Source organism: Nannobrachium achirus (genome assembly GCF_963921795.1).
Source record: "Nannobrachium achirus genome assembly, chromosome: 2".
In the NCBI taxonomy this organism is placed as follows: domain Eukaryota; kingdom Metazoa; phylum Chordata; class Actinopteri; order Myctophiformes; family Myctophidae; genus Nannobrachium; species Nannobrachium achirus.
The window spans coordinates 72,282,203-72,307,786 of NC_137811.1; the positions used below are offsets into that span (position 1 = coordinate 72,282,203).

Consider the following 25,584-nt stretch of genomic DNA (forward strand, 5'->3'; position numbering starts at 1 on the left):
ATTCATTGTGAATTATATGGACTGACTGACAGACAGAGAGAGACAGACCGACAGACAGAGACACCTCTCTATAGACATTATCTGTTTACAAACAGTGAGACATAATAGTAGCCATGTCATATTGTATTATTATGCAATCTCTTCCAAACCTGCTGGTTTCGGTTCGGTGCGTGTGCGTGCGTGCACGTGGCCGGAGAGGCGCTCCCTCCCTATTATCAGACACACACTGAGCTTTACTTAAGTAAAAGTATCAGTAGGCCTACTACTAGTACTGCAATGTAGAAATACTCTGCTGAAGCCACACCAAAGTACCTATGAGAGCTAATGGGTCCATTTGGTTCCACTTGTACCTCCTCTGAATTACAAATGGATCAAATAATTGAGTTTTTATTTCTTTACAACCTAATCAAGTACCAAAAGTGACATTTTGCTGTCAATGAACATTGATTATTTTACTGAAATAATGCATCGTGATTGGTGAGCAGCATTACATTTTTTGTCATCTGATATTGTTTAGTCAGTTCAATTCAAATGAGCTTTGAAAATGGGGAACGTATATACAGTTGGAGGGTGTACAGCATTGTGTAAACAGAGCTATTATATACAGATGTTATATAATAAAAAAGCTTTTTGATACAAATAGCAGCAATCTTTTGCAGTCGCTTCAGAAAAAATAACAGCATTTCTTTTTCTCAATTTGTGCCCGGGTAGCTCAGTCGGTAGAGCTCTCGCCTTTGTACCGCAAGGTCATGGGTTAGATTCCGGGCACCGCCAACTCAGCGTATGAGTAGCACGGCTTGGCAAGCTGTGCGGCAAGTACTGGGAGCTGATGGTATAGGTGTGGCGCTCCACCTCAGCAGTCCATCTCCCAGGGGTCTAGCGCATTGTAACGGGGACAGACTAATAATAATTGCGTTTAACGATTTAATTGTGTTTTTGTCGTTGACAATTACATTTTTGTTTGGCTTTTAGGCTTTGAAGTTGCACATGGTAGATATGACACATAACCTAATTATACAAAGAAATTACTGACATATTTGACAACTTTGTACTTAAAAAACAACATTGATAGTGGAAATAGCCGATCTACAAGCTCACAACGCGCCGCGATGCGACGCGTTGTGAGCTTGTAGATCTGCTATTTCCACTATTTTTGAATATATAAATATATGAACATTTTTCAACATGGAAACGATTATGACGATTTTGAAAAATAATCACAATTATTTCAAAAAATCACGATTAGACGATTATGTAATAATTGTGACAGCCCTACAGTTGGATGGAAGGTTCACTGTAAACACCGAGGGGCCTTTTTCCACCAAAAGAACCTCGATTCAAGAACCAGTGCCGTTCAACTTTCTTGGGAACCTCGTTCTTGCGAACCGGCCGCAAACCGGCTTGCATTTCCATCAGATTGAACGGGAGGAACCAAGGATTTTGTGGTTACCCCGAAACAACTTTTACGGTTCACAACCAACTCGGTTCTCGGTGGCAGGGACGTACTGGGCCCCTGATTCAGCCCGGGAAAAGGAGTTGGAGAGGCCCTCGTTGAGCGCGGGCATCGGTGGCGCACCAGATTTTTTCGCCTTCCGGACGCGCTGTGAGGCCCCAAATACTAACCGATGAACAGTTACTGTGATTTTAGGTCTCATCGTTTTTCTGGTATAAAGAGTCTAATGATGTTGTATGTAGACCATCAGCCACCAGCGCTATAGAGAGAGATCTCTCTCTATAGCGCTGCTACTAATCAAAGATTGGCCATTTCACATCATGAGAGACAAGCCAGTGGGCCAATTACATGAGTTATATTTACTTTGTGGGCCGGCCATTTTTTTCAATGGCCGGCCTGGACCGTCCGGGAAATGGACCAGCCTTTCAGGAGTTGTCCCGCTTTTCCCAATAGCCAGCACGTCCCTGCTCGGTGGAAAAGCTCATCTCTGGTTCATCCTATATAGGCGGGAAAACCGGTTCTTTGCAGGTGGAAAAGCGCCATGAGAGAGACATGAAGCAGGGACCCCCACTACATACAGAACGTAAAACATTGTGTTGGCAGATTCAACTTTCTCATAGATTTCATAGACAGACTTGTTTGACAGCACTACTTTTTGTTTGTTTTGTTTATTACATACATTTAACCAGTTGACACACAGTGTTGTCTGTTTGTGGCCAAATGTTGGCTCCCCAGACAGGGAGGGTATTTAGGGCAGTGGTTCTCAAACCTTTCAGGCTGTGAGCCCCAAAATAATCATATTTTAACTGGGGACCCCCCCCCCCCCCCCCCCCCCACCCTGACAAGCACTAAGAGTTGAGGCATTACATTTTGTATAACACGGTTCTATTGTCAAAATATAATAACAAATAACACTTAATACACTTAAACTTTATGTTGGTTTGTTTACTGTTGAGGGAGAAAACAGTGTTGCACATTTAAGTTTAAGTTAATCATCTGGGGACCCCCCAAAATAATTTGGGGACCCCCCTGGTGGTCCCGACCCACAGGTTGAGAACCTCTGATTTAGGGTCCGTTGTGGCTCCTTAATGTGTCTTATTGTCTTTTTTTTTTTACATACAATACATAAAAAACATAAAGACACTCACATTCACTCACATTCACACATATACCACCTGCCTATTTAAAGTAGTAATATTAATAATAATACATAACTCCCATACATTATTTACAAAAAATGTCTTTAACCATATAGCCTATTGTTATTACATTAGGCAGTTATTTCCATGGTGTTCATATACATCTCCCACAGCTGTTCAAAATCACTCTGTCTACCCCAAACTGTATATATGTCAACCTCTCCAGCCCGATAGAGTTCATGAGCTCCCAATGCCACATCCTCAATGTTGGGGCTTCAACACTTTTAAACGTATATCATGGGTGAGTTTGCTTATATAGCACTGAGCACACTGGCCAGTACAGAATAATAGGTGATGTGAGTGTGCTCCCGGTGCTCATGGGGATTGCTCATGGGGATGCTCATTCGCTTTTGCGAACGCCCATCATTTCAACCGGGGGGTTAGCGACTCACTCCACGGAGGTTAGGCCAGACGTGCCCACGCAGCGTCCGTCCAATAAATCGTCCACATGCACGTGCACGGAATAGTGCATGCTGTTAACAGTTAACCATAGAGTTATAGGTTATAACGCGTCCCCATAGACTCGACGAGTGGCGACGCGCCATATAGCCTATCTCTAATCAAATGGCTATTTGTATAACAAGTTTACCAGGTTGACCAGTGAGTGCAGGGCCGGTTCTAGGATTCTGGTGGCCCTAAGCTAGATTTCCTTTGGTGGCCCCCCAAAACCAGGGGTGAAAGTGGCTTGAAGTTCTTGCCGGAACACCTGGAGATGAAAATCAGGGACACCTCTTGACCGCGGCTGAATAAAAATCATGAAATATGAAAATGAATGATAGTGATCCACAGATAAGCCCTAATCATTTTGATAGTTTAATCTGTTAAAAAGACTGTCAAAAGAACCTACAGTAGCAAGTTAACACTTTTGAGTGTTACTTGCATAATATCCTATGCAAACCACACTTCACACCCAAATATGTCTGAGAAACGTTAACATTCCCTTCTTCTGCTGCGTGTTTTTAAAAGTGTTGCGAGTAGCCTTCTGAAAACTTAATTCGTTATTTTCATGCTCTCTGGTTTTAACAAGAAACATGGAGACTGCCATGCTCAACTGAAAAGTTTTCAGACTTAACAGGATGAGAAAGCAAAGCAACCTAACCTACAGACATTGTATTGAATGAGAGCAAGTGGAGTGCAACTGTGGCTCAACAAGACCGTCATAGATTATTTTATTATGCACTGTAATTGTGTATTTACATGTTTTTATAGGATATGTGTATGTTTCTCATATGGACCCCAGGAGGATTAGCTGTTGCGCCAACATCAGCTAATGGGGATCCATTAAATCCCCTACAATATGTGCACCTGCACCTGATGGAGGCAATGCATGCTACACAGGTCACAGGTTAAACTGCATGCTACACAGGGACTAGGGAGTCAGTCGCTGCCAATGAAATTAGTGCTGAATTGTCAGATGTCATGAAAGCTGTGAAGAAGCTGTGAAGAACACACTGCTCTACTTCACCATTCTGAGGCATGGTAGATTTCACATTGTCACACATTTTTAAGTTATGTATCTAGTCAGGAGTTTTTACTTCTCCAAATTAACTGCACAGCTGGCTGACAATTTCAATGATGATGTCTGGGTTGTGAGCTGCACAGAATGTTCTATGCAAGGCTTCAAAACAAGCACCATTCACATTTCTGTATGACAGATTGGAAAGCATTCTAAGAAATAATAATATACAGTATGGGGTCCCTGCTTCATCTCTCTATCAGCTAAAGGGTCCTACATAAAAACAGAAATACTTCATCCAGGTACTGTATATCCAGGGCTGAAAATATTTAAAGGTGATACACCATGAAATTTAACTTTTCCTATTTCAAAAACTTTTTTTGGGGTCCCACTAGCACCTTCTATCCTCACAAAGTCCCATTTCTGACCATTGTGTCTTTCTCTGGCTGTCCAGATTTGCTGCCGTCGCTGACGTCATCGACGGCCCTAACACTCCCAGCACAACCATGATCTGATGTGGCCCCCCTAGTGGTTGTGGCCCTAAGCGACCGCTTATATTGCTTATAGCAGAAACCGGCCCTGAGTGAGTGGTGGGCTTGTGCACAAGCCCAAGTAGGCTACCCAGTTCATATGGTTACTTTAACACCTACTGCAGGTTTTCAGCGGTGTCTGTATGTGCCTGCGTCCTCATAGGCTACATGGCTCCATTACTACTGTTTGAGATTCGTTCAAAGCTAACTATTAGTTTCTCTACAGCAGCACAGTATTTTCTATTTGCTTCATGCGCACATGTAGGCACACGCACACATCTAGAGGCACGCGTGCACGTGACGTCAATAAAAGGACCGTCCTCCCTGAAAAGAAAACACCAAAGCACCACTGCTCATATCCCAACGCACCCTACAGTATGTAGGTAATTGTAAGAGGCGTTAGGATGTCTGCAGAAATAACCCTGAACAGAACAGGACATCCGAATGTTGTGTTGCGTTGTGTGTGTACTAAGCTGTCACTGTATGCAGGCACAGTGGAGTCTCAGTCGCCCTCCAGCAAACATTTAAAGTATTTATGCTGACAGGGCCTCTCCCACCCCTCCCCTCCTCCTCCCCCCTTCTATGGAAGCTAAATACAAACTTCCTCAAAGCAATCACAACAATGTCTCTCCCCTTTTTATGTAGGGAAAAAAAGCACACTCTGCTGGAGGCTACAGGTATTGCATTGTCTCCGGGTTGAGAATGAGAACGGTGCAGCTATAAAACATTTAAAGAAAGATCAGTCTTTCAATCCCGGTGCTCCAATAGAGGTTTAAACCTGGACTGAATGACATCTAGGCCTCTCTTTCTCCTCTGAGCTCACAAAGGTTCTGCTGTGACTGCGGTAGGTATTTAAATACGACCCAGGGGGCGTTGGGGCGTGTTGGGACTTGAACCCACCTCCCTTCTGTCATAACTCTGACTGTAAGCTGGAGAAAAGGATCAAGGATGTCAGGACTTTCAGTGGTGTACAATTTTGAGGTATTTGTACTTTACTAGAGAAATTCCAATACTTTTACTTCTACTCCACTACAACTCGGATCCAAATATGGTACTTTTACACCACTACAATTATTCGAAAACTTTAGTTACTAGCTACTTTGCAGATATGAATGATTATATTATAAAACTATAATACATTAATCCACTTTAGCCCTATTTTATACCAAGGCTATTTGAAAATAGCCGATCTACTTTCAATTTTTATTGCGATGAACAATTTTATTTATGCAGCTTTCAGGCTTTGTAAAGAAAGGTTGCACCGGGGGATGTCTGTGATAATAACCCAGACATCTTTACATCTCTGACAGCTAATACCCCTGTGGTTGACGAGTCTGTATTAGATCCTTCACCTTTGACCTTAGCCTAGAGGAGGCCTTTATGACCAAGGTCATTAAATACCAACAACTCCTACATACCATCTCAGAGCTGGGTTATACACCTGTTTCCAACGTCCCATCGTACATTGCACAGAAGCTGTGCGGCATTTCCGGCGTTGCAGCCAAGTGTGATCTAGAAGCTCACAATGGTTGCATCTGCGACGCGACGTGAGCTTGTATGTCTGCTGTTAACCGTAAGTGTCCCACAAATAATGCTACAGTAAATTCTCGCGGAAACAGGTGGATAGGTGCAGACTATTTGTTCTTATATTTGACAGCCTGGGACATTACACCGACAGACTGGTTGTCAGAGGGTTTCAACAACTTTGGATGCCCAAAAAGGAGCCACAAAGGCTGGCAAACTATTGTGCTGTCTCTACTATAAATGGCACTGCTATACCCATAGACTCTAGACTACTCTATGACATAGAGCAGGGATACTCAAACTTCTGAACCGGTAGGCCACATTACAAAAATGACAAGGGGCCACGGGCCGGTAAAATAACATAATACAATTGCAATGTGCATTATTTTATGGCTTGGAATTCCATTTATATTCTGTCAATGACAACATTTGTAATCAAAGTAATTTGCTGCATTTTCTCTCTTTTTAATAATTCTGTGAAATTAGCATATTCCACAAAAACACCAAAACAAACTAATGTACGTTTGTCTGCTATTTGTCTGGGTTGATATCTGTCTTCCTGCTATCGAGTTGGATAGCATTAAAGATAGCTGAGCACAACTCTCTTTCAATTGCTTCACAATGTGATTTATGACGTTGCCACATTCAACACAAATGGCTTTTTACAGAAAATAAACTTTAAGGAAAATCAAATCAAATCAAAGTTCTCTACTTAAAATAGATTACCCAGACTGTTTAGCTACCAAATGCCTAATGATGCATTTGTTAAGTAGAGCTACAGTACGTCTCTTCATTTGCATTAGGCCTACAATAACATTTTGGGTATGCTAATAAGTTGGGCAGAGGCAGAGCCACTGGTAAAAAAAAGAGAGAAAAAAACCCCGAAAATCGGCGATTTCTATGGCCGTTTTCAAGATGTTTTGGCCATTATCTCTGGAACGCAAGGTCCAATCTGCTCAGTTTAAAGCTTGTTGGATGCGCAACTTTGAGGACATTAAGCCGGTGGGCCAGTAAAAATTGTGCCGCGGGCCGGAAGTGGCCCACGGGCCGGAGTTTGAGTATCACTGGCATAGAGTACAGAGTGACATGCTTATTGTGTCAAGAAAACATGCAGTATGCCTTAATTTAGTGAGTGTAACCTTACTGCACCTATAATATGGCCGGGCGTGTATGCTTTTTTCATGTGGACATAAGTAAATGGTGTGTGTGTGTGTGTGTGTGTGTGTGTGTGTGTGTGTGTGTGTGTGTGTGTGTGTGTGTGTGTGTGTGTGTGTGTGTGTGTGTGTGTGTGTGTGTGTGTGTGTGTGTGTGTGTGTGTGTGTGTGTGTGTGTGTGTGTGTGTGTGTGTGCGCGCGTGCACCCTCCCTCTGGTATGTTAACAAATAACATGCGCTAAAATACAGATGTGCCAAACAGGTCTGTCTGTCTTTACCTATAGTTACACACACACACACACACGCACACACGCACGCACGCACGCACGCGCACACACGCACAGGCACAATGATGATTTGTGCTGTGTATGTGGGATTGTTTTAGGATAGGAATAGTTACAGAATTTGCCTCTTGTTTTTTTGTTTTTGACAGGATGGACAAATGGACATGTTCAGTGGTCCAAAAGCACACAACATGTTGCAATTGATTTTAAGAGTATAGGAATTGTAGGCTATTCTTTAAATGCACGATTGTTTCTTTAATTAAAGAGTACAATCTGTATGTCTGCTCTGCTATGTGAAAAGGTGTTATGTTGTGATTTGTACATGTGGGCAGACCATGGGTCAAACCGGTTGTGTCCCCATCTCACCTGACAGCAGAGCAGACACTACAAGCACACACACGTCCTGAACTGCAGCAGAGTACACAAACCTGTAGGTCGACTGAAACTCTGGCAGGGCGGAGACCTTAGACACACACACACACACACACACACACACACACACACACACACACACACACACACACACACACACACACACACACACACACACACACACACACAACTGATCCTCTGATGACTAGGCCTGTCACAATTATTACATAATCGTCTAATCGCAGTTATTTGACATAACCGCAAATTATTTTGTCCTGATCGTCATAATCGTTTCCATGTTGACAAATGTTCATATATTTTCAAACATTTTCAAAAATAGTGGAAATAGCTGATCTATGAGCTCACAACGCGCCGCGATGCGACATGTTGTGAGCTTTGTAGATCGGCTATTTCCACTATCAATGTTCTTTTTTAAAGTATAAAGTCTTTGTATATTCAGGTCATGTGTGCAACTTCAAAGTCTAAAAGCCAAACAGAAATGTACACAATCACAATTATTTGAGTGACAACTAGAGCTGTAAAAAAATCTTCTCTAATGGGGGTCTCTGGCATATCTTTTCAAATGGGGGTCCGCGGGCTGTTAAAGGACAACTTTTTTACAAGAAGGGTTCATATTTTAGATAGTCATTAGAGAAAATAAACTTCTTTTTATCGTTTTTAAAGTGATTTTAACGATTTTGATTTGTGGTTAAATATGTCTTTTTAGACACAATAAGCCCATTCCCAAGATGCACCACAATATTTCATGGGCAGATTACACTTATGGGGACTGGTGTAAATAAAAAAAGCAAAGAAATTGCCGGCTTATTGTGTCTAAAAAGACATTATTTAGCCACATGTATGCATGCCCCCAACCACTGATTCTAAAATGGCTAAAACAATAGAAAGCAGTAAATGAAAACATTTTAACACTCATCTTTTATTTTCTCTAATCTAAATATGAACAAAGAAAAAAATAAGTTGTCCTTCAAGTGTCAGTTTGGGGGTCCTTGACATGAAAAAGTTGTAAACCACTGCCCTTGGCTCCCAGTTTGAGAAACCCACCCTGCAGTAAGTCCCCACGCTGCGGGTTGAGTGAAACCCTGGCAGGGCGGATCGGAGTCCTCCGCAAGCTGCGGGTTGAGTGAAACCCTGGCAGGGCGGTCCGAGCGGAGAGGATTAGACACACTTAGTTTCACCTCTCATGACTCAACAACGTCACATGCAGTCTGTGGTGGAAAAAAGTACTCACATTTTTTATGTTTGGTTAATGTATGTTTTGTAATAATAATCAGCAGCACAAAGTAGGGATGGGACGATATGAACATTTCATATCACGATTAATTTGACAAAAGAAATCGCGATTTACAATATTATTGCGATAATCAAAATCCATTATCCTGGAGTGGAGCATCTGTAATTTCAGAGTAAATAACACAAGAATTCCAAAGGTTACTGGCAGATATAAAGGGTTGGAAAGAAGCCAGAGATTTTGTAACCTATGCAATGACAACAGAGTCGGGGATGAGTACCATGTACTGTTTGAGTGTAAGAACCTTACTATTGTGAATTTCAGACAAAAATACTTGCCAAAGTACTATACAACCCATCCATCTATGTGGAAACTGATTTTATTACTACAAGCCGACAAGGCAAAAGTTATATGTAAATTGGGAGCTTTCCTAAAGAACACCTTGCCCTTGTTCAAATAATGTGTCATGCCCGCTTTTCTGCTACGTCTGTATTATTGTAATGTTTGTTATGTTTTGTATACTATTTATGTATATAATATGTGCTGTGCTCCATACCATGTGATCATGGTCGTGAGCTAAATAAATGATGATGATGATGATGATGAACATTTGCCAAAAAAATACCAGATCTACAGGCTGTGAGAGTGCTTGGGCTTTGGGAGACATGGTTCTGGTTGTCACAACTTGTTACCGTCCGTGAAATATTAGTGGAAGATACATTTTCACACAAATAATTGATTGATTAACGACTTAATTGTGTTTTTGCAAGTGAGCGTTGGAAACATGGACATTAAATCTTTCTCTTTCTCTCTCTCCCTCTCTCTCTCTCTCTCTCTCTCTCTCTCTCTCTCTCTCCTCTCTCTCTCTCTCAGTATAATGATCCAGTGTGACTAAAGACAGAAGCATCATAGTCCAGATGACTCACATCATGTTTTTTTATGTTCAGTCCCAGACTAACATTTAACACCGTCCTCTCCAACGCACGCACGCACACACGCACCTGGTCCTCTGGTAGTCTAGTGCAGTGGTTCTCAACCTTTTCAGATTTCAACACGGTTATATTGTGAACATGGCAGATCTACATGCTCGTTGCGAGGCGTTGTGAGCATGTAGATCTGTTATGTTCACAATGTCTGCCTCTAATATTTGTCCATTTGACCAATGTTTAATTTGTCATTTTAGAGGTATTAAGTCCTTAAATTGTCACTTTAGAAATGTGCATACACCCTCTATACACTTAAACTTTATGTTGGTTTATTTACTGTTGAGTGAGAAAAACAATGTTGCACATTTATCATCTGGGGACCCCCAAAAATAATTTGGGGACCCCCCTGGGTCTGCAGCGGTTCTCAACCTTTTCAGGCCGCGACCCCCCAAATAATCATATTTTAACTGGGGATTACATTTTGTATAACACGGTTCTATTGTGAACATAGCAGATACATGCTCACAATGCCTCTCATTGCAAGGCGTTGTTCCAAAGCTATCAAAAGTCATGCTGTGTGTGTGTGTGTGTGTGTGTGTGTGTGTGTGTGTGTGTGTGTGTGTGTGTGTGTGTGTGTGTGTGTGTGTGTGTGTGTGTGTGTGTGTGTGTGTGTGTGTGTGTGTGTGTGTGTGTGTGTGTGTGTGCGCACACACGTGTGCAGCCTGTCAGGTGTGTGTTAGAGTTCGTGCTTCCTCTCCTAACAAACCGGTCAGACCTGTTCTGTGTGAAGAGATTCTGAAAACCTTTTTTGTTTTTGCATGGACTCCAGTTTGATACTATCTGGGACCCCCTGAAACTACACTGTCTGCTCCTTTATAGCAGGGGTGTCCAAATTGTGGCCCGGGGGCCAAATGCGGCCCGATGACACATTTTATACGGCCTGCAGCCTCATTCATAAATGGTTCTACAAACGGCCCGGCGACACTGTCAAACAAGATGTTTATAGTTTAACTCTCAAATACCTGGAACGCGCCCGAGTCGCGTTAGATTTTAACCACTTTAACCATTATTGTATGCTTTAACCTTAGAAAAATAGCAGATATACAAGCTCACAGCGCGGCACCGAGTGCCGCGCTGCGAGCTTGTAGATCTGCTATTTTTGAAAAATCTTGAAAATGTGTGCAAGTCTATGAATATCTTTGACCCGATCTTTGACCCGACTTCTAAATCCTTCCTCTAAATCAGTGGTTCTCAAACTTTTTCATGTCAAGGACCCCCAAAATTACAGGTATTTAGCCACGGACCCCCATCTCAAAATATGTTGTTGCAGGGACCCCCCAGAAGCAAATATTTGAGTTACAAATGTTCGCTTTTAAATAGATATATTCAAAGACTTGCAAAGAAAAATCATGATTTTTCAAAAAATAGCAGATCTACAAGCTCGCAGCGCGGCACTCGGTGCCGCGCTGTGAGCTTGTAGATCTGCTATTTTTCAATAGTTAAAGCAGTCAATAATCCTAGGCCTAAATGGGATAAACTAGGGGTGTAACGATATAGTAACTGAATCGAAAAATCAATTTTAATTTGCAATGATCTACCATATCGTTTGCAAAAGCAAAATATCGTACCGTTTTGGCTTTGTATTGTATCGTTTTAAATTGTGGTAATCGGTATCGAATCGTTTTGCAATGCAAATGATTGATTGTATGGAAACTAAGTATTTGTGCCTTGTATTTGGTAATTTTTAGAGGGAAAATATAAAAAGAGGGGTTTAATTACCTTTCCATTCCATATACAGTAGCTACTCTTGGTCTATCGATACATGTGTGTAATCTCTGGGTTCATGTCAAGGTGCAGGTTTGTCCATATGTGTTGCAATATAATGTCCATGTATTTGCTAGATAATCACAGCGTTTACTTCCATAATAATAGATTTTTTTACACGTTTTCACAGATTTCATTTCTTTGGTAAATAGTTACTTATATCGATTTTAAATCATTGAATGTTGGAAACATGGACATTAAATCTTTCTCTTTCTCTCTCTCCCTCTCTCTCTCTCTCTCTCTCTCTCTCTCTCTCCTCTCTCTCTCTCTCAGTATAATGATCCAGTGTGACTAAAGACAGAAGCATCATAGTCCAGATGACTCACATCATGTTTTTTTATGTTCAGTCCCAGACTAACATTTAACACCGTCCTCTCCAACGCACGCACGCACACACGCACCTTGTCCTCTGGTAGTCTAGTGCAGTGGTTCTCAACCTTTTCAGATTTCAACACGGTTATATTGTGAACATGGCAGATCTACATGCTCGTTGCGAGGCGTTGTGAGCATGTAGATCTGTTATGTTCACAATGTCTGCCTCTAATATTTGTCCATTTGACCAATGTTTAATTTGTCATTTTAGAGGTATTAAGTCCTTAAATTGTCACTTTAGAAATGTGCATACACCCTCTATACACTTAAACTTTATGTTGGTTTATTTACTGTTGAGTGAGAAAAACAATGTTGCACATTTATCATCTGGGGACCCCCAAAAATAATTTGGGGACCCCCCTGGGTCTGCAGCGGTTCTCAACCTTTTCAGGCCGCGACCCCCCAAATAATCATATTTTAACTGGGGATTACATTTTGTATAACACGGTTCTATTGTGAACATAGCAGATACATGCTCACAATGCCTCTCATTGCAAGGCGTTGTTCCAAAGCTATCAAAAGTCATGCTGTGTGTGTGTGTGTGTGTGTGTGTGTGTGTGTGTGTGTGTGTGTGTGTGTGTGTGTGTGTGTGTGTGTGTGTGTGTGTGTGTGTGTGTGTGTGTGTGTGTGTGTGTGTGTGTGTGTGTGTGTGTGTGTGTGTGTGTGTGTGTGTGTGTGTGTGTGTGTGTGTGTGCGTGCGTGCGTGCGTGCGTGCGCGCGCGCGCGCGCGCGCACGTGTGCAGCCTGTCAGGTGTGTGTTAGAGTTCGTGCTTCCTCTCCTAACAAACCGGTCAGACCTGTTCTGTGTGAAGAGATTCTGAAAACCTTTTTTCTTTTTACATGGACTCCAGTTTGATACTATCTGGGACCCCCTGAAACTACACTGTCTGCTCCTTTATAGCAGGGGTGTCCAACGTGTGGCCCGGGGGCCAAATGCGGCCTGATGACACATTTTATACGTCCCACAGCTTCATTCATAAATGGTATTACAAACGGCCCGGCAACACTGTCAAACAAGATGTTTATAGTATAAACAATGGTATATAATTTGTCAGGAATCCTTGTTCTCTGTTGTCTCATTCTGAAGGGGTCAAAGAAAGGCTATGTTATTGTAGTTTTCTGGTTACATTTGGTAATGTGAGTTATTCGTGTTTATTACCCGGCTTGTTTGAATGCTTGATTCTGATTGGTCAATCGCTGAAATCAGCGGTCTGTTATTTCTGGATAACAGACCGCTCCGCTCTATAACAGACCGCTGCCTAATCAAAGACTCAGAGCACCTGCTGCAGTCAAGCTGCACTGTGTGAATATTGTGCTGTATCCAAAATGTCAACCATGTAAACAAACACACAGCGACATTTAGAACTAAACGTTGCTCTCAAGAATGTTTTTAAAAACATTTTAAGTGAGAAATAGACAACGTAGTATCAGTAAATGGATTCTATCTAATCAGCACTTCCTTGTTTTCCAAGGCGACGGTGTCGCGCTAGGGGGCCGCCCGGCGCAACACTTGTGGAACACGTCCAGCCGTCTGTAAACAAGGAAATACTTTGTTTTGTTTTTAGTTTTGAGTCAAATTATTAATTTTATTTAGTAGCCGGGTAATAAGCGGGATAATGAATGGCTCCTTGGTGAATGACGATAGATAACATCCCTTCGGCCTGATAACTCCCCTTGGCTGGTGCCTCGAGGAGTTATCAGGCCGTCGGTCTGTTATCTACCCTCATTCACCAAGGAGCCTTTCATTATCCCTTACTTAATTCAGAGCACACACCTGACAAAAGATAAATATTGATGGTGATAGTTAAATAAAATATTGTAATTGCTATGCTTATGTGACTTTCTTATGGTCCAACCGAAAGTACGGCCCTTGGATGTTTTCTAATGTGGCCCTCTTTGTAAAAAGGTTTGGACTCCCCTGCTTTATAGTGTCAACAAAAAAGGTATCAGATGTTTGTCCGTGGTCTTTATTAAATAATGCATCTATCAGACTGTGGTTGGAATGAAAAGGTTTGAGGAGCAGCACCAGAAGAGCATGGTTGTTGTGTGATGGTCAGACATTGATGTGTGAAACATTTCACCCATGAAGTCTTCATCATCCTAATTTATTGATTCTCAAGAAAACTCTTTGATGTACAGTATTTATTGATGTACAGTATTTATTGATGTACGATATGTGTTGATGCTGACTATGACGCGCTACAATTATTCACAATTCCTGCAAAAAGCTTAGTATCAATCAGGAATTTACGACGCCATCACAGCCAAAATACCTTTGTAGTTGACTAAATAAACTGTAGATTTAACGTCTTATTTTTTAGTCGACTAAAACCTAAACATTTCAGATGACAAAAGAGAGTAAATTGAATTTTATTCCAAAAACTATGACTAAAACTAAATTAACCTTTGCTTTTAAATGAACACTGATTTCTCTCTCTCTCTCCCCCCCAGCATGAGTTGCACCACCTGAACCGCCAGGGCGGGGGTGACCTCATGGTCAAGCGGCCGGCCAAGCGAGGGAAGAAGACGGGCGTTTTGATTGGCTCCCTGGCCGCCCTGCTGGTCGCAGGCGGAGTAGCAGCCTTCCTTATATGGTGGTTTGTCGGTGAGTTCAAGTGTTTAATGCACACCTTATATGGTGGCATGATTCATTTGTACACTCTCACAGTTACAGACACTGTGGTTTAAACTACAAGACTTTGACAAGTTTTTTGAAAGATTTTTGAAAGACTACCCTCTCACTAAAAGTTTTTAAGAAGACTTTTCAAAGACATTTTGTTGTTGTTTCAAAGATTTCAGTCTTTAGATGTGAGATGCTTCTAAAGATTTGACTCACGACTTGCGACAGAATCTGAGGGCTGTATTTTGATTGTCTTAAGATAAGTACCAGCTCTTATGCCTTAACTTAACCTTTTTTGTGCCTGGTCCGACGATTTATTCCATTGAAAATGGTTTAGAATAAAGTTTAGAGCCCCCCCAAAAAAACTCAATCTATACTGTCGGCGGCGACGTATTCCGGGGTGCCTATCCCGATCTAGTCCGGGATATTTAATAAAATTAATTAATTAATCGGAGGCCTCAACGAAGCCCCGGTCTAATTTTCCATCCATGCCCCAGGCCGCGATTCTGTTTACATCGGCCCGTAATCGGGCAACGCCGCCGCACCGCGCCGCCCACTCCAATACAAACTCACATCTTTAGAGACCTTTTTCTCTGAACTGTGTTCCCAGGGCAGCGCCAAAGTTTTTTTGCGGCTAAAATAGATTCAGATCGGGCTTCTAAAAAATAAAGAAGCTAATAGCTAACTGTTAGCTAACTTCCTCCGGTCTTCATCCATAACAGTGGTTGCAGTGAAAGCCCAAGCCACTACTGCCTGTGTAGACGGAAGTTAGAGCGAAGGCCTATACAGAAATGTCTGGCACTCTAGCGGCACCTTGTGGCCCCTGGCAGTAAATGAAAAGGTCGGTGATCGGAGACAGTATGGACAGGCCTTTAGGGCGGCCTCCAGACGAAAACGAATTTGGGTGAATCCGCTGTAGTTCTTTATCATTTAGACCTTTCTGCCACACGGAGACGGCGTCTTGGGTGCCCGAAGACGCACATCTTTGAAACCGGCTCCCAGTGAATCGATCCGTGTGTGTACAGCCGAATAGGCATAATTCCTGAAACTATGACATTGCAGCACAACTTCTTCCTAACCCGCATGCACTGAGCCCCCCTCCCCTCCCAACGACAACATCAAACATGTTGTGTTTGTGCTAGGGCAAACTGTAAACAAACTGTCAACAAGTGGACGCCGTATCCCATTTCCCATATTCCCTCCTGATTGGCTACGATTGCCTTCTAAAGTTTAGGGAGTCCTACTGGTAAAAAGAAAGGCAAACCAGGAGTCGACATTAGAACCAGCCCGCTGGCCCGTAAGTACTTTTTAGAGTGACAGGGCCACCAGAACTCACCAGGGACTTGCCCGTTTGGGCCAGTGAATTTAATGCCTTGAAAATAAAACAAGTAATAACGTTTATATCTAATTTCACATGTATTCCCTGTGGTACTGTAACTGTTTTGTAATAATTTCTGTGAAATCGTCTCGTAATTACTGCTAAAATATAGCGTTGCGTGATCCAGATCAAAGTTACCTTCTGCGTGCTTGCGCACAGCGCTGCAGTCACAGTGGAGTGGCTCCACTACAGATGGGATTTATGGCTCTTTGAAGTGAGCCGGATCTCTAAGATCCGTTCCTTTCAAAGAGCCGTTCATTTACAAAAGGAACGGCTCCCTATACTGCGAACCGGATCCCATCGTTCATTTCAAAGAGCCGTTCAAAAGACTCGATTCGTTCATGAACGCCCCATCTCTATGCTCCACGCTGACACGCTCATTCACATCCATGCGTTCGGCTCCGTTGATGCTGCTAACAGCTAAACAGCGTTAGCTTCTACAGATTGTTGACAACGGAGCGCTGTTGCCCTGCTGTTCAGTATGTCCACCGCGGGTCAGAATCAGAAAGTAGGCCTACAATAGACAAGTTATGTTCTTGAAGTTGGGGAAAGGTCCATTTACTATACTGAAAGAAGACGCTGTCGCAAGTCGCTGTGTGTCTAGTGAATGAGAGAGGGGCGGTCCTGTGTGTGTGTGTGTGTGTGTGTGTGCGTGCGTGTGCGTGTGCGCGGAACGCATTCGGCAAATTAGTTTCTTTAACTGTTGTAAATATTTAGAATCAACGTGTACTGTAGCCTATTGAGAATATGTATATCAAACGAGAAGATGAGAATGGTCAATGGAGTGTCTCAGTGTCAGAGATGGATGCATCATGTAACACAACTGTGGGCACTATAAGGAAGAGTGGGAACTTTGATGTCATGTCAAATTTGGCAATTCTTTTTCTACATGTTAAAAAAGTCAAATATTTAGAAAATGGCCTTAAGTAATGTAACACATAGGCATACATGATTGAACATTCCACAGTTAAGGTCTAATATTTCTATAATTGCTGTCCTATCTTCTGTATAACTGACTAGCTGGAGCAGGAATGTATACACAGTTTATAAATATGATGCAATTATTTTATTTTATATCATCTATAAAATACAGCTTTGATAGCCTTGATCCTAGGCTAATTAACCCCAAATTAGGAGATCCTGGGAAGGCAGACAGACAGCTGTCAATCCATCCGATCTGGGCTGGGGCCCTCACCAGTTAAACAGGCTACAGCTGGTGTTAGGAGCAGGCCTATATTTATGGGGGATGATATTTTGAATGGCAAAAGGGACAGGACAGTACAGTTCACTGATACAACTTCTACTGAAAGGATTTAAACCACAGAAATCTCAATGGCTTGTTTGGCATTGGGGTCCTATGTACTCAATTCATAACCAAAAAAAAGACGCTGGTATCGAAGATGAACGAGGACGCAAGTTTTGCGTGCACACGCGTGTCAGGGCCAGTGATCATCAACATCCACTGGCCCTGAGGGCCAGTAGTAAATTTCCCTTAATGTCTACCCCTGCAAACTAATAACATCACTAAAACAATAGAAAGCAGCAAATGAAAACATTTTAACACCCATGAATGTAATGCACAATCCATGTAAATGCGCCTTGGATAAAGGCGATATACAAACTGCACCATTTTAATGATGGTGCTGTCAGTCAAACAGAGCTCCGGGGACACAGATCCAGATGCCAGTGAGCAGAGGACCCCTGCGGTGCTGGTGTTCTCTGGACACATGAAGCTGGACGGGACCCCCTACAACCAGAAGCTAGAAGACCCCAGCAGCAAGGAGTTCCAAGCCCTGTCCGACGACCTGGAGGAGATCGTAAGTTTCCTGAAAAAAAAAGAAAGAAGAAAAAACACAAAAGAAATCAAAATACGTTTCAGTAAAGTTATTTTCTGCCTTTTATTGATAGTACACAGTAGTAGGAGATAGTCAGGAAACAGGGAGATAGAGACGGGGAGTGCAGGGGCATAGTTCTGCAGATTTAAAATGACTCCAATACGGAAGTAAAACTTCCTATGATTGGCCGCTAGTTGCGCTGTTTTCCCCCCCGGCCGATCGCAAAAAGAATTGTTCTCCATTGGATCCCATTCATTTTCCCCTTTCGTTTTCTAACCTTAATTAACATTTTCATGAATACTGTATGGTTCCTATCGCTAGTTAAAAATTGCCTTTCAATCACCATCATATTCGTTTTGTCGAAATGTGGTCCAATTTATTTTAAAATAAATGATAAAGTTGCGGGGGGGGCAACTAAACTGATACCAGCCGGCTGTGTTCTTCTTCGTGTGCTGTATTTCGGGAGGCTCTGACCACATTCTCCCATGTATCCCTGCGGTTGCACGTGACCGTTGGCAGCCAATAGCATCTCTGATGCTTTTACAATTCTATGATGGCGACACCGAATTCCAAGGGGTAGAAAAGGGCCATGTGCGCTATCGTCCATATTTTCTCCTCCTCTCCTCTCTCCTCTCCTCTCCTCTCCTCTCCTCTCCTCTCCAGAGATTAGTCATGCTATTTGGCACCGCGTGGAAATGGGTTTTAGACAGGTTCACTGAAGACACACACACACACACACACACACACACACACACACACACACACACACACACACACACACACTGCTGGAGGCACTTCAGTGTGAGGGGAATTAAACGGTCCTACCCCCCCCCCCCCCATCCTCTCTGTTCTGTCAGGTTAATGGTGGTATGGGTTGCTTCACTAGGGATTAAACTGATACCACAATGCTCTCACTGTAAGCCCAGTGTTATCTATTTCATTTATTCTTTTACTTAAATAAATGCAGCAATAACACAGTATGGAAATACTCTGTCAACATTTTAGTTGAGCTTTTATACTTTGACTTGGATTGGAATCCTGAAATGTAACGTTTTGATTTCATTTCAAATGCATTTAGTTATGCTTAAGTTAACTTAAATGCAAACAAAACTAACATGTAATGCCAGTCATCTATACCATTCATTCAACTGCTACTATAGACTGATCTAATTAAAGCGGGTCGTGTTTGCATGTTTGGAATTGGAACGACTGAAATAATCAGTAATATATCAATTCAGTATCTCTATTGGAATGTTTTTTCTTTTTTTTTTAAGCATTTACACAAATGAGTGGCGGTCCCTGCCTGGTCCAAATGTATACTCATACTTAGAAGAGGGAGAGGAATGAATGGCTTCATGACAGTGTTAATAGCACCTCCTGTCTGCTGTGGAGAGAAATGCTTCCTATAACGCTCTTCCATCTTTGTGTTTTCTCCCTCCTCTGTCTCTCTGATGAGCAGAGGAGAAATGGATGGCGCTCCATGAGGCCTTATAGCTGCAGAAAACCTGACGTGTTGGGACCATCTTTATATCGTCGTTGTGGGGTGGAAACCTTGTATGTCCAAAACCGTTCGTTTTGTATTGATCATCTATAAAATGTACTAAACCGATCTACAAGCACACAACGCCTCGCATCGCAAGGTGTTGTGTGCTTGTAGATCGGCTGTTTTCACTGTTTTGTGCGACAGTCTTGTATGATGAAGCAGGGCTTTGCTTTACCAAAAGACGTACACATTTGAAACTTGGTGATACGAGGTTTCTGCCCGACAGTGACTCTCTTCTCTCTCTCTCTCTCTCTCTCTCTCTCTCTCTCTCTCTCTCTCTCTCTCTCTCTCTCTCTCTCTCTCTTATGAATTACCTCACAATGAAACGTATTCATTTTCTCCCCTCTTTGCTGTTACCTTGAATGGATATTTCACCCCCGAGATGACCCTTTTTATTTTTATTTATATCCATTACTCGCCCCATGTTTTTGTTGCTTTCCAAATTTGTTCTCCTGCTATGCCACTAAAACGTGGAAGGCCCTACCGAAAGCCCTAAAGGAGTGTAAAACCATACCTTCCTTTAAAACAGCACTGAAAAAAAAAACACTTAGAGGCGACTGCTACTCTAAACTGGTAAAATAAAACAATGCCTATTACCTCCATCGGACCTTTCTATTGTAAATACCATTATTTTTGCATTGTGTTATTATTTTCTACATAGTACTGTGTTTTATGGTCATTCAATGTTATACGAGTTGAAAAAGGAACCCAATTGAAACGAGCCCAAAAGCTTAATTTTTTGAGGTGTTTATCCTTTTAGTTGACCAGTGAACTGTACTGTCATGAAACTGTACCTTTTCTTATGCAAACTGACAATAAAGTCTTCAATCAATCAATCAATCAATCAATCAATCAATCACATGTCTCCATAGGGAACAAAGCAGGCTCTTTGTGTCTCCATAGGGAACCACTGCTGGTCATCAACATTACTGGATTAGGAATGTGACAAAAACCTAATTTTGTGAATATTTGTGTTTCTGTTGTGATTACAGTTGGAGGCAAACTACAAGAAGGACACTTTGATGGCTAAATACTACACCAAATCTGTGGTCACTGCGTTCAGGTAGATTTACAAGTCCTCACCAAGTCTGTGGTCACTGCTTTCAGGTAGATTTACAAGTCCTCACCAAGTCTGTGGTCACTTTGTTCAGGTATAGATTTACAAGTCCTCACCAAGTCTGTGGTCACTGAATTCAGGTAGATTTACAAGACCTCACCAAGTCTGTGGTCACTGCGTTCAGGTAGATTTGCAAGACCTCACCTATGGAAGCATAAACCTGACGTAATTAAAACGAAATGGCAAATGCGAAAATTAAATTGAAATAACAGAATTGCTTTTTAATTTTCAGGAAATGCACGCATTTTTGGAGACAAAAATTAATGTAAAATGCAATGGTGTTTACATTTTCTATGTACAGGTGCTCATTCTATGACTAAATGAAAATTATAAATAAAAGATCATTTCAATTTTAATTTAAAAAAATGACCGCTAATTTGTTGACAATATTAAAATGAAAATGCAATTTTGAAAATGAAAATGAAATAGAGAAATGCTTTTTAATCTTCAGACAATGAAAGCATTCTTTGAGACAAAAATGAATGTATAATGCAATAGCATTTCCATTTAATAAAAGGCCATTTGATTTAACATTTTCAATAAAGGCCACGCTAAATAATTGACAATATTAAAATGAAAAAGCTACTTTGAAAATGTAATTTAAATAAGGGTAATGCTTTTTATTTTTAAGCTAATAGATGCATCTTTTGAGACACAAATGAATGTATAATTCAATAGCATTTACATTTCATCTCCATGTGTGCTCATTCTATGACAGATTGTAAAAGCAAATGCAAATCCCATTTGCGATTTCATTTTCCAATTGTAGCTGCTGAAAACATGACAGAATTCAAATGGTCCTTTGGTTAAAGTGATGGCGCAGGAAAGTGACGTCATAGGAGTAATCCTTCAATGCTGCCTGCTTATAACCTTGACATACCCAACCCATACAGTAGGTGGCACTCACTCACAGACAGACACTCACAGTGGAGATCCAATGGTCATAGTAGACTGTCACTGATCTGATCTGATCTGATCTGATACATTGCAAGTAGAATCAAACATTTTTCCACCTCATGTGATTGAATTTATCCCTGCCCAGCTCAACAGGGGGGGGGGGGTCGCGGGGGGTTGTCGTGTGGGGGGGGGGGGGGGGGGGGGGGGGCGGAAGCGTTGTGAGCTTGAGTGAAGCTTGGCCAGACCTGCACTGCAGTCCTGTACGTGTACACTGCCACCTACTGTACGGGTTGGGTATGTCAAGGTTATAAGCAGGCAGCGTTGAAGGATTACTCCTATGACGTCACTTTCCTGCGCCATCACTTTAGCCAAAGGACCATTTGAATTCTGTCAGGTTATGAGCGGCTACAATTTGAAAATGAAATAGCAATGTGGTTTGCGTTTGCTTTTACAATCTGTCATAGATTGAGCACACATGGAGATGAAATGTAAATGCTATTGAATTATACATTCATTTGTGTCTCAAAAGATGCATCTATTAGCTTAAAAATAAAAAGCATTACCCTTATTTAAATTACATTTTCAAAGTAGCTTTTTCATTTTAATATTGTCTATTATTTAGCGTGGCCTTTATTGAAAATGTTAAATCAAATGACCTTTTATATATACATTTAATTCTGTCATAGAATAAGCACAACTGCACATTAAATGGAAATGCTATTGCATTATACATTATTTTTTGTCTAAAAAAATGCTTTCATTGTCTGAAGATTAAAAAGCATTTCTGTATTTCATTTTCATTTTCAAAATTGCATTTTCATTTTAATATTGTCAACAAATTAGCTGTCATTTTTTTTAAATTCAAATTCAAATGATCTTTTATTTATAATTTTAATTTAGTCATAGAATGAGCACCTGTATATGGAAAATGTAAACACCATTGCATTTTACATTCATTTTTGTCTCCAAAAATGCGTCGATTTCCTGAAAATTAAAACGCAATTCTGTTATTTCAATTTCATTTTCGCATTTGCCATTTCATTTTAAATATGGCAGGTTTTTGCTTCCATACTCACCAAGTCTGTGGCTATCCTAAAACAGCAGCTTGTACATCTGCTACTTTTTTAACCCTAACCCTAACCCAAATCTGGAAATGTTTGAAAATCCTTTCATATTTTTTAACACAAATCTTCTCTTGGACCAATACGTTTTATAACCCTTAATGTATATCTTCTCCAGTGAGGGGATGGTGGCATAGCGATATAGTAACTGAATCTACAAAATCGATTTTAATTTGCAATGATCTACTACCGATATCGATATGCACAAGCATAATATATCGTACCGTTTTGGCTTTGTATCGGTATCGTTTTACAATGCATATAATCGGTATCGAATCATTCTGCAGTGCAAATAATTGATTGTATGGAAACTAAGTATTTGTGCCTTGTATTTAGCAATTTTAAGAAGGACAATTAAAAAGAGGGGTTTAATTACTTTTCCATTCCATATACTGTAGCTACTCTTGGTCTATCAATAAATGTGTGTAATCTCATTTCAAGGTGCGGGTCTGTCCATATGTGTTGAAATATGATGTCCATGTATTTGCTTGAGAATCACAGTGTTTACTTATTTGAATCCATAATAATAGATTTTTCCCTTAAAAACATACACTATTGACATGTTTCACACAGATTTAAAATGGTTACTATATCGATTTTAAATCATTTAATCGAATCGTATCGTATCGCAATGAATGAACCAATATCGTCCATGTATCGTATTGTCAACCATGTATCGTGATGCGTATCGTTGTTAAAATGTATTGTTACACCCCTATACCACTGGACCAGGGACATGCTGGGCCCCTGGTTCAGCCCGGGAAAAAGAGTTGGAGAGAGGTCTTCATTGCATGCTATAGAGAGAGAGATCTATCTATAGCTCTGCTGCTACTCAAAGATTTGCCATTTCAGATCATGACCAGTGACAAGCCAGTGGGCCAATTACATGAGTTATATTTCGTTGTTGTCGGGTGGAAACCTTGTATGTCCAAAACTGTTTGTTTTGTATTTATCATTTTAAAAATTATTTAAACTAGTGAAAACAGCCGATCTACAAGCACACACCGCGAGGCGTTGTGTGCTTATAGATCTGCTGTTTTCACTACTTTTGTGCGACGGCCTTGTATGATGAAGCAGGGCTTTGCTTTGCGAAAAAAAATTACACTTTTGAAACTTGGAGATACGAGGTTTCTGCCCGACAGTGACGATCTACTTTGTTGGCCGCCTAGCCCCCAAAATGGAACGAAGGCCGACATTGTATTTAATTTTTTTTCCTAATGGCCGGCCTGGACCGGCCGGGAATGAACCGGCCGTTCGGGAGTTGGCCCGCTTTTCTCAATGGCCAGCACGTCCCTGACGTGTGATTATGGATCCCACTGGGAAAGATGGATAACCACGCCCCGGACTCATTTTTGAAGCTTGTGATTGGCTGAACCGGACGTAGGGAGCGCTCCGTTGTAGTCACTTGGACCGCGCGAGGTGCACCAAAACCCAATTATCATGGCGTTTATCGTGCGCTTGCCCAGGCCTTACGGCCTGGGCATAAATATAACGATTGCATTCACCACGGCTTCGTAACTTGCGCGGCGCTCCGCCGGCCACGCGGCCCTGGCCCGCTCTTCGCGGGCACTCGCGCCTGCGGCGCTCGGGCGCGAAGAGCAGGACCAAGGTCCGCTGGCCTTCGCGCCGCTTGCAATGTCGTGGACAATAACTGAAAACGAGCGCTCTATGCCGTTTCCATCCATCTTTCCCAGTGGGATCCATAATCACGCGTCCCTGACCTTAATGTTTATCTTCTCCAGTGAGGGGGTGGTAGCCTACCACTGGACGCAGTAGGTTTTATAACCTTAATGTTTATCTTCTCCAGTGAGGGGGTGGTAGCCTACCACTGGACGCAGTTCGACATCCCAGCAGAAGACCTGGAGGTGGTGCCAGAGTTCTCTGAGGAGCGCGTTCTGGAGGTGTTGTGGAACGGCGTGCGTCAGCAGGGAAAGAGGAGCCGGCAGGAGATCCGCATCCGAGAGGTCACCGCCTCACGTAAGTCCAGCACCGAGGGGGGCTCCGACGCTTTGTTCATCAACCAGTAAGACGCCTAAGGGAGGGGTCGTTTTTTATTGAGGGGTACTAATGGCTTGCCCTTCTACCGCTGCCATTCATTTTGTGCTGTTGATTGCCTGTGGTCAAATCTGGGTCAAATGCGCATTTTCAACGAGCGATCGTTAACCTAATGTTACATGAATAACTATTCATGCCAGGCAACTGCCTGGCAGTGTTACCGGACTATTTTTAATTAAAAACTTGCAAGACCCTCCCTTGAATTCAAAGTGAAATCAGCAGACCCTCCCTAGGACTGAAATTAAAATAGCATGACCCTCCCCTATTTTCCTCCAGGGGGTGCTGTTCATAAAAAAACGATTGCTCCCTAAGGACGAAAAGCGACCTCGAGGTCGCACCATCTGTCTTGGCCATAGAATGGATTCTGTTAGTGTGGTTCTCCTAACAGGGCATCATCTGGGATACAATCCCTTTCATGCCCATATATGGAAATCCCTAACAGAATCCCTTTAATGCCCATATATGGAGATCCCTGCTCTGAGTATCTGACATCAATGTGATGTCACCTGTGATGTCTCAGTGATGTGTCAGGGGAACCACAGTGTCAGGCGTTGCCCGTACGGACGGACAGATACGGGCAAGCTGTGACGGTTCTGATAGTAAACTGCGACCTACGGTCGCAATAAGTACGTGTCCACACACGGCAAAGACTTGGTCTGGTCCGTAGCAAAT

At 42.0% G+C, this 25,584-nt stretch overlaps 1 protein-coding gene across 1 annotated transcript in view; it reads left to right on the forward strand.

Annotated features, from left to right (window-relative positions):
* st14 (ST14 transmembrane serine protease matriptase) overlaps positions 1–25,584 on the forward strand; it is a gene marked incomplete at both ends in the record, with an annotated part of 107,593 nt that overhangs the window by 34,785 nt on the left and 47,224 nt on the right. Inside the window, 4 exons of the mRNA XM_080744203.1 lie at positions 14,798–14,951; positions 17,995–18,161; positions 20,715–20,785; positions 24,665–24,834. Coding sequence (XP_080600329.1) covers positions 14,798–14,951; positions 17,995–18,161; positions 20,715–20,785; positions 24,665–24,834 — 562 coding nt within the window. The remainder of the gene's footprint in view (positions 1–14,797; positions 14,952–17,994; positions 18,162–20,714; positions 20,786–24,664; positions 24,835–25,584) is intronic.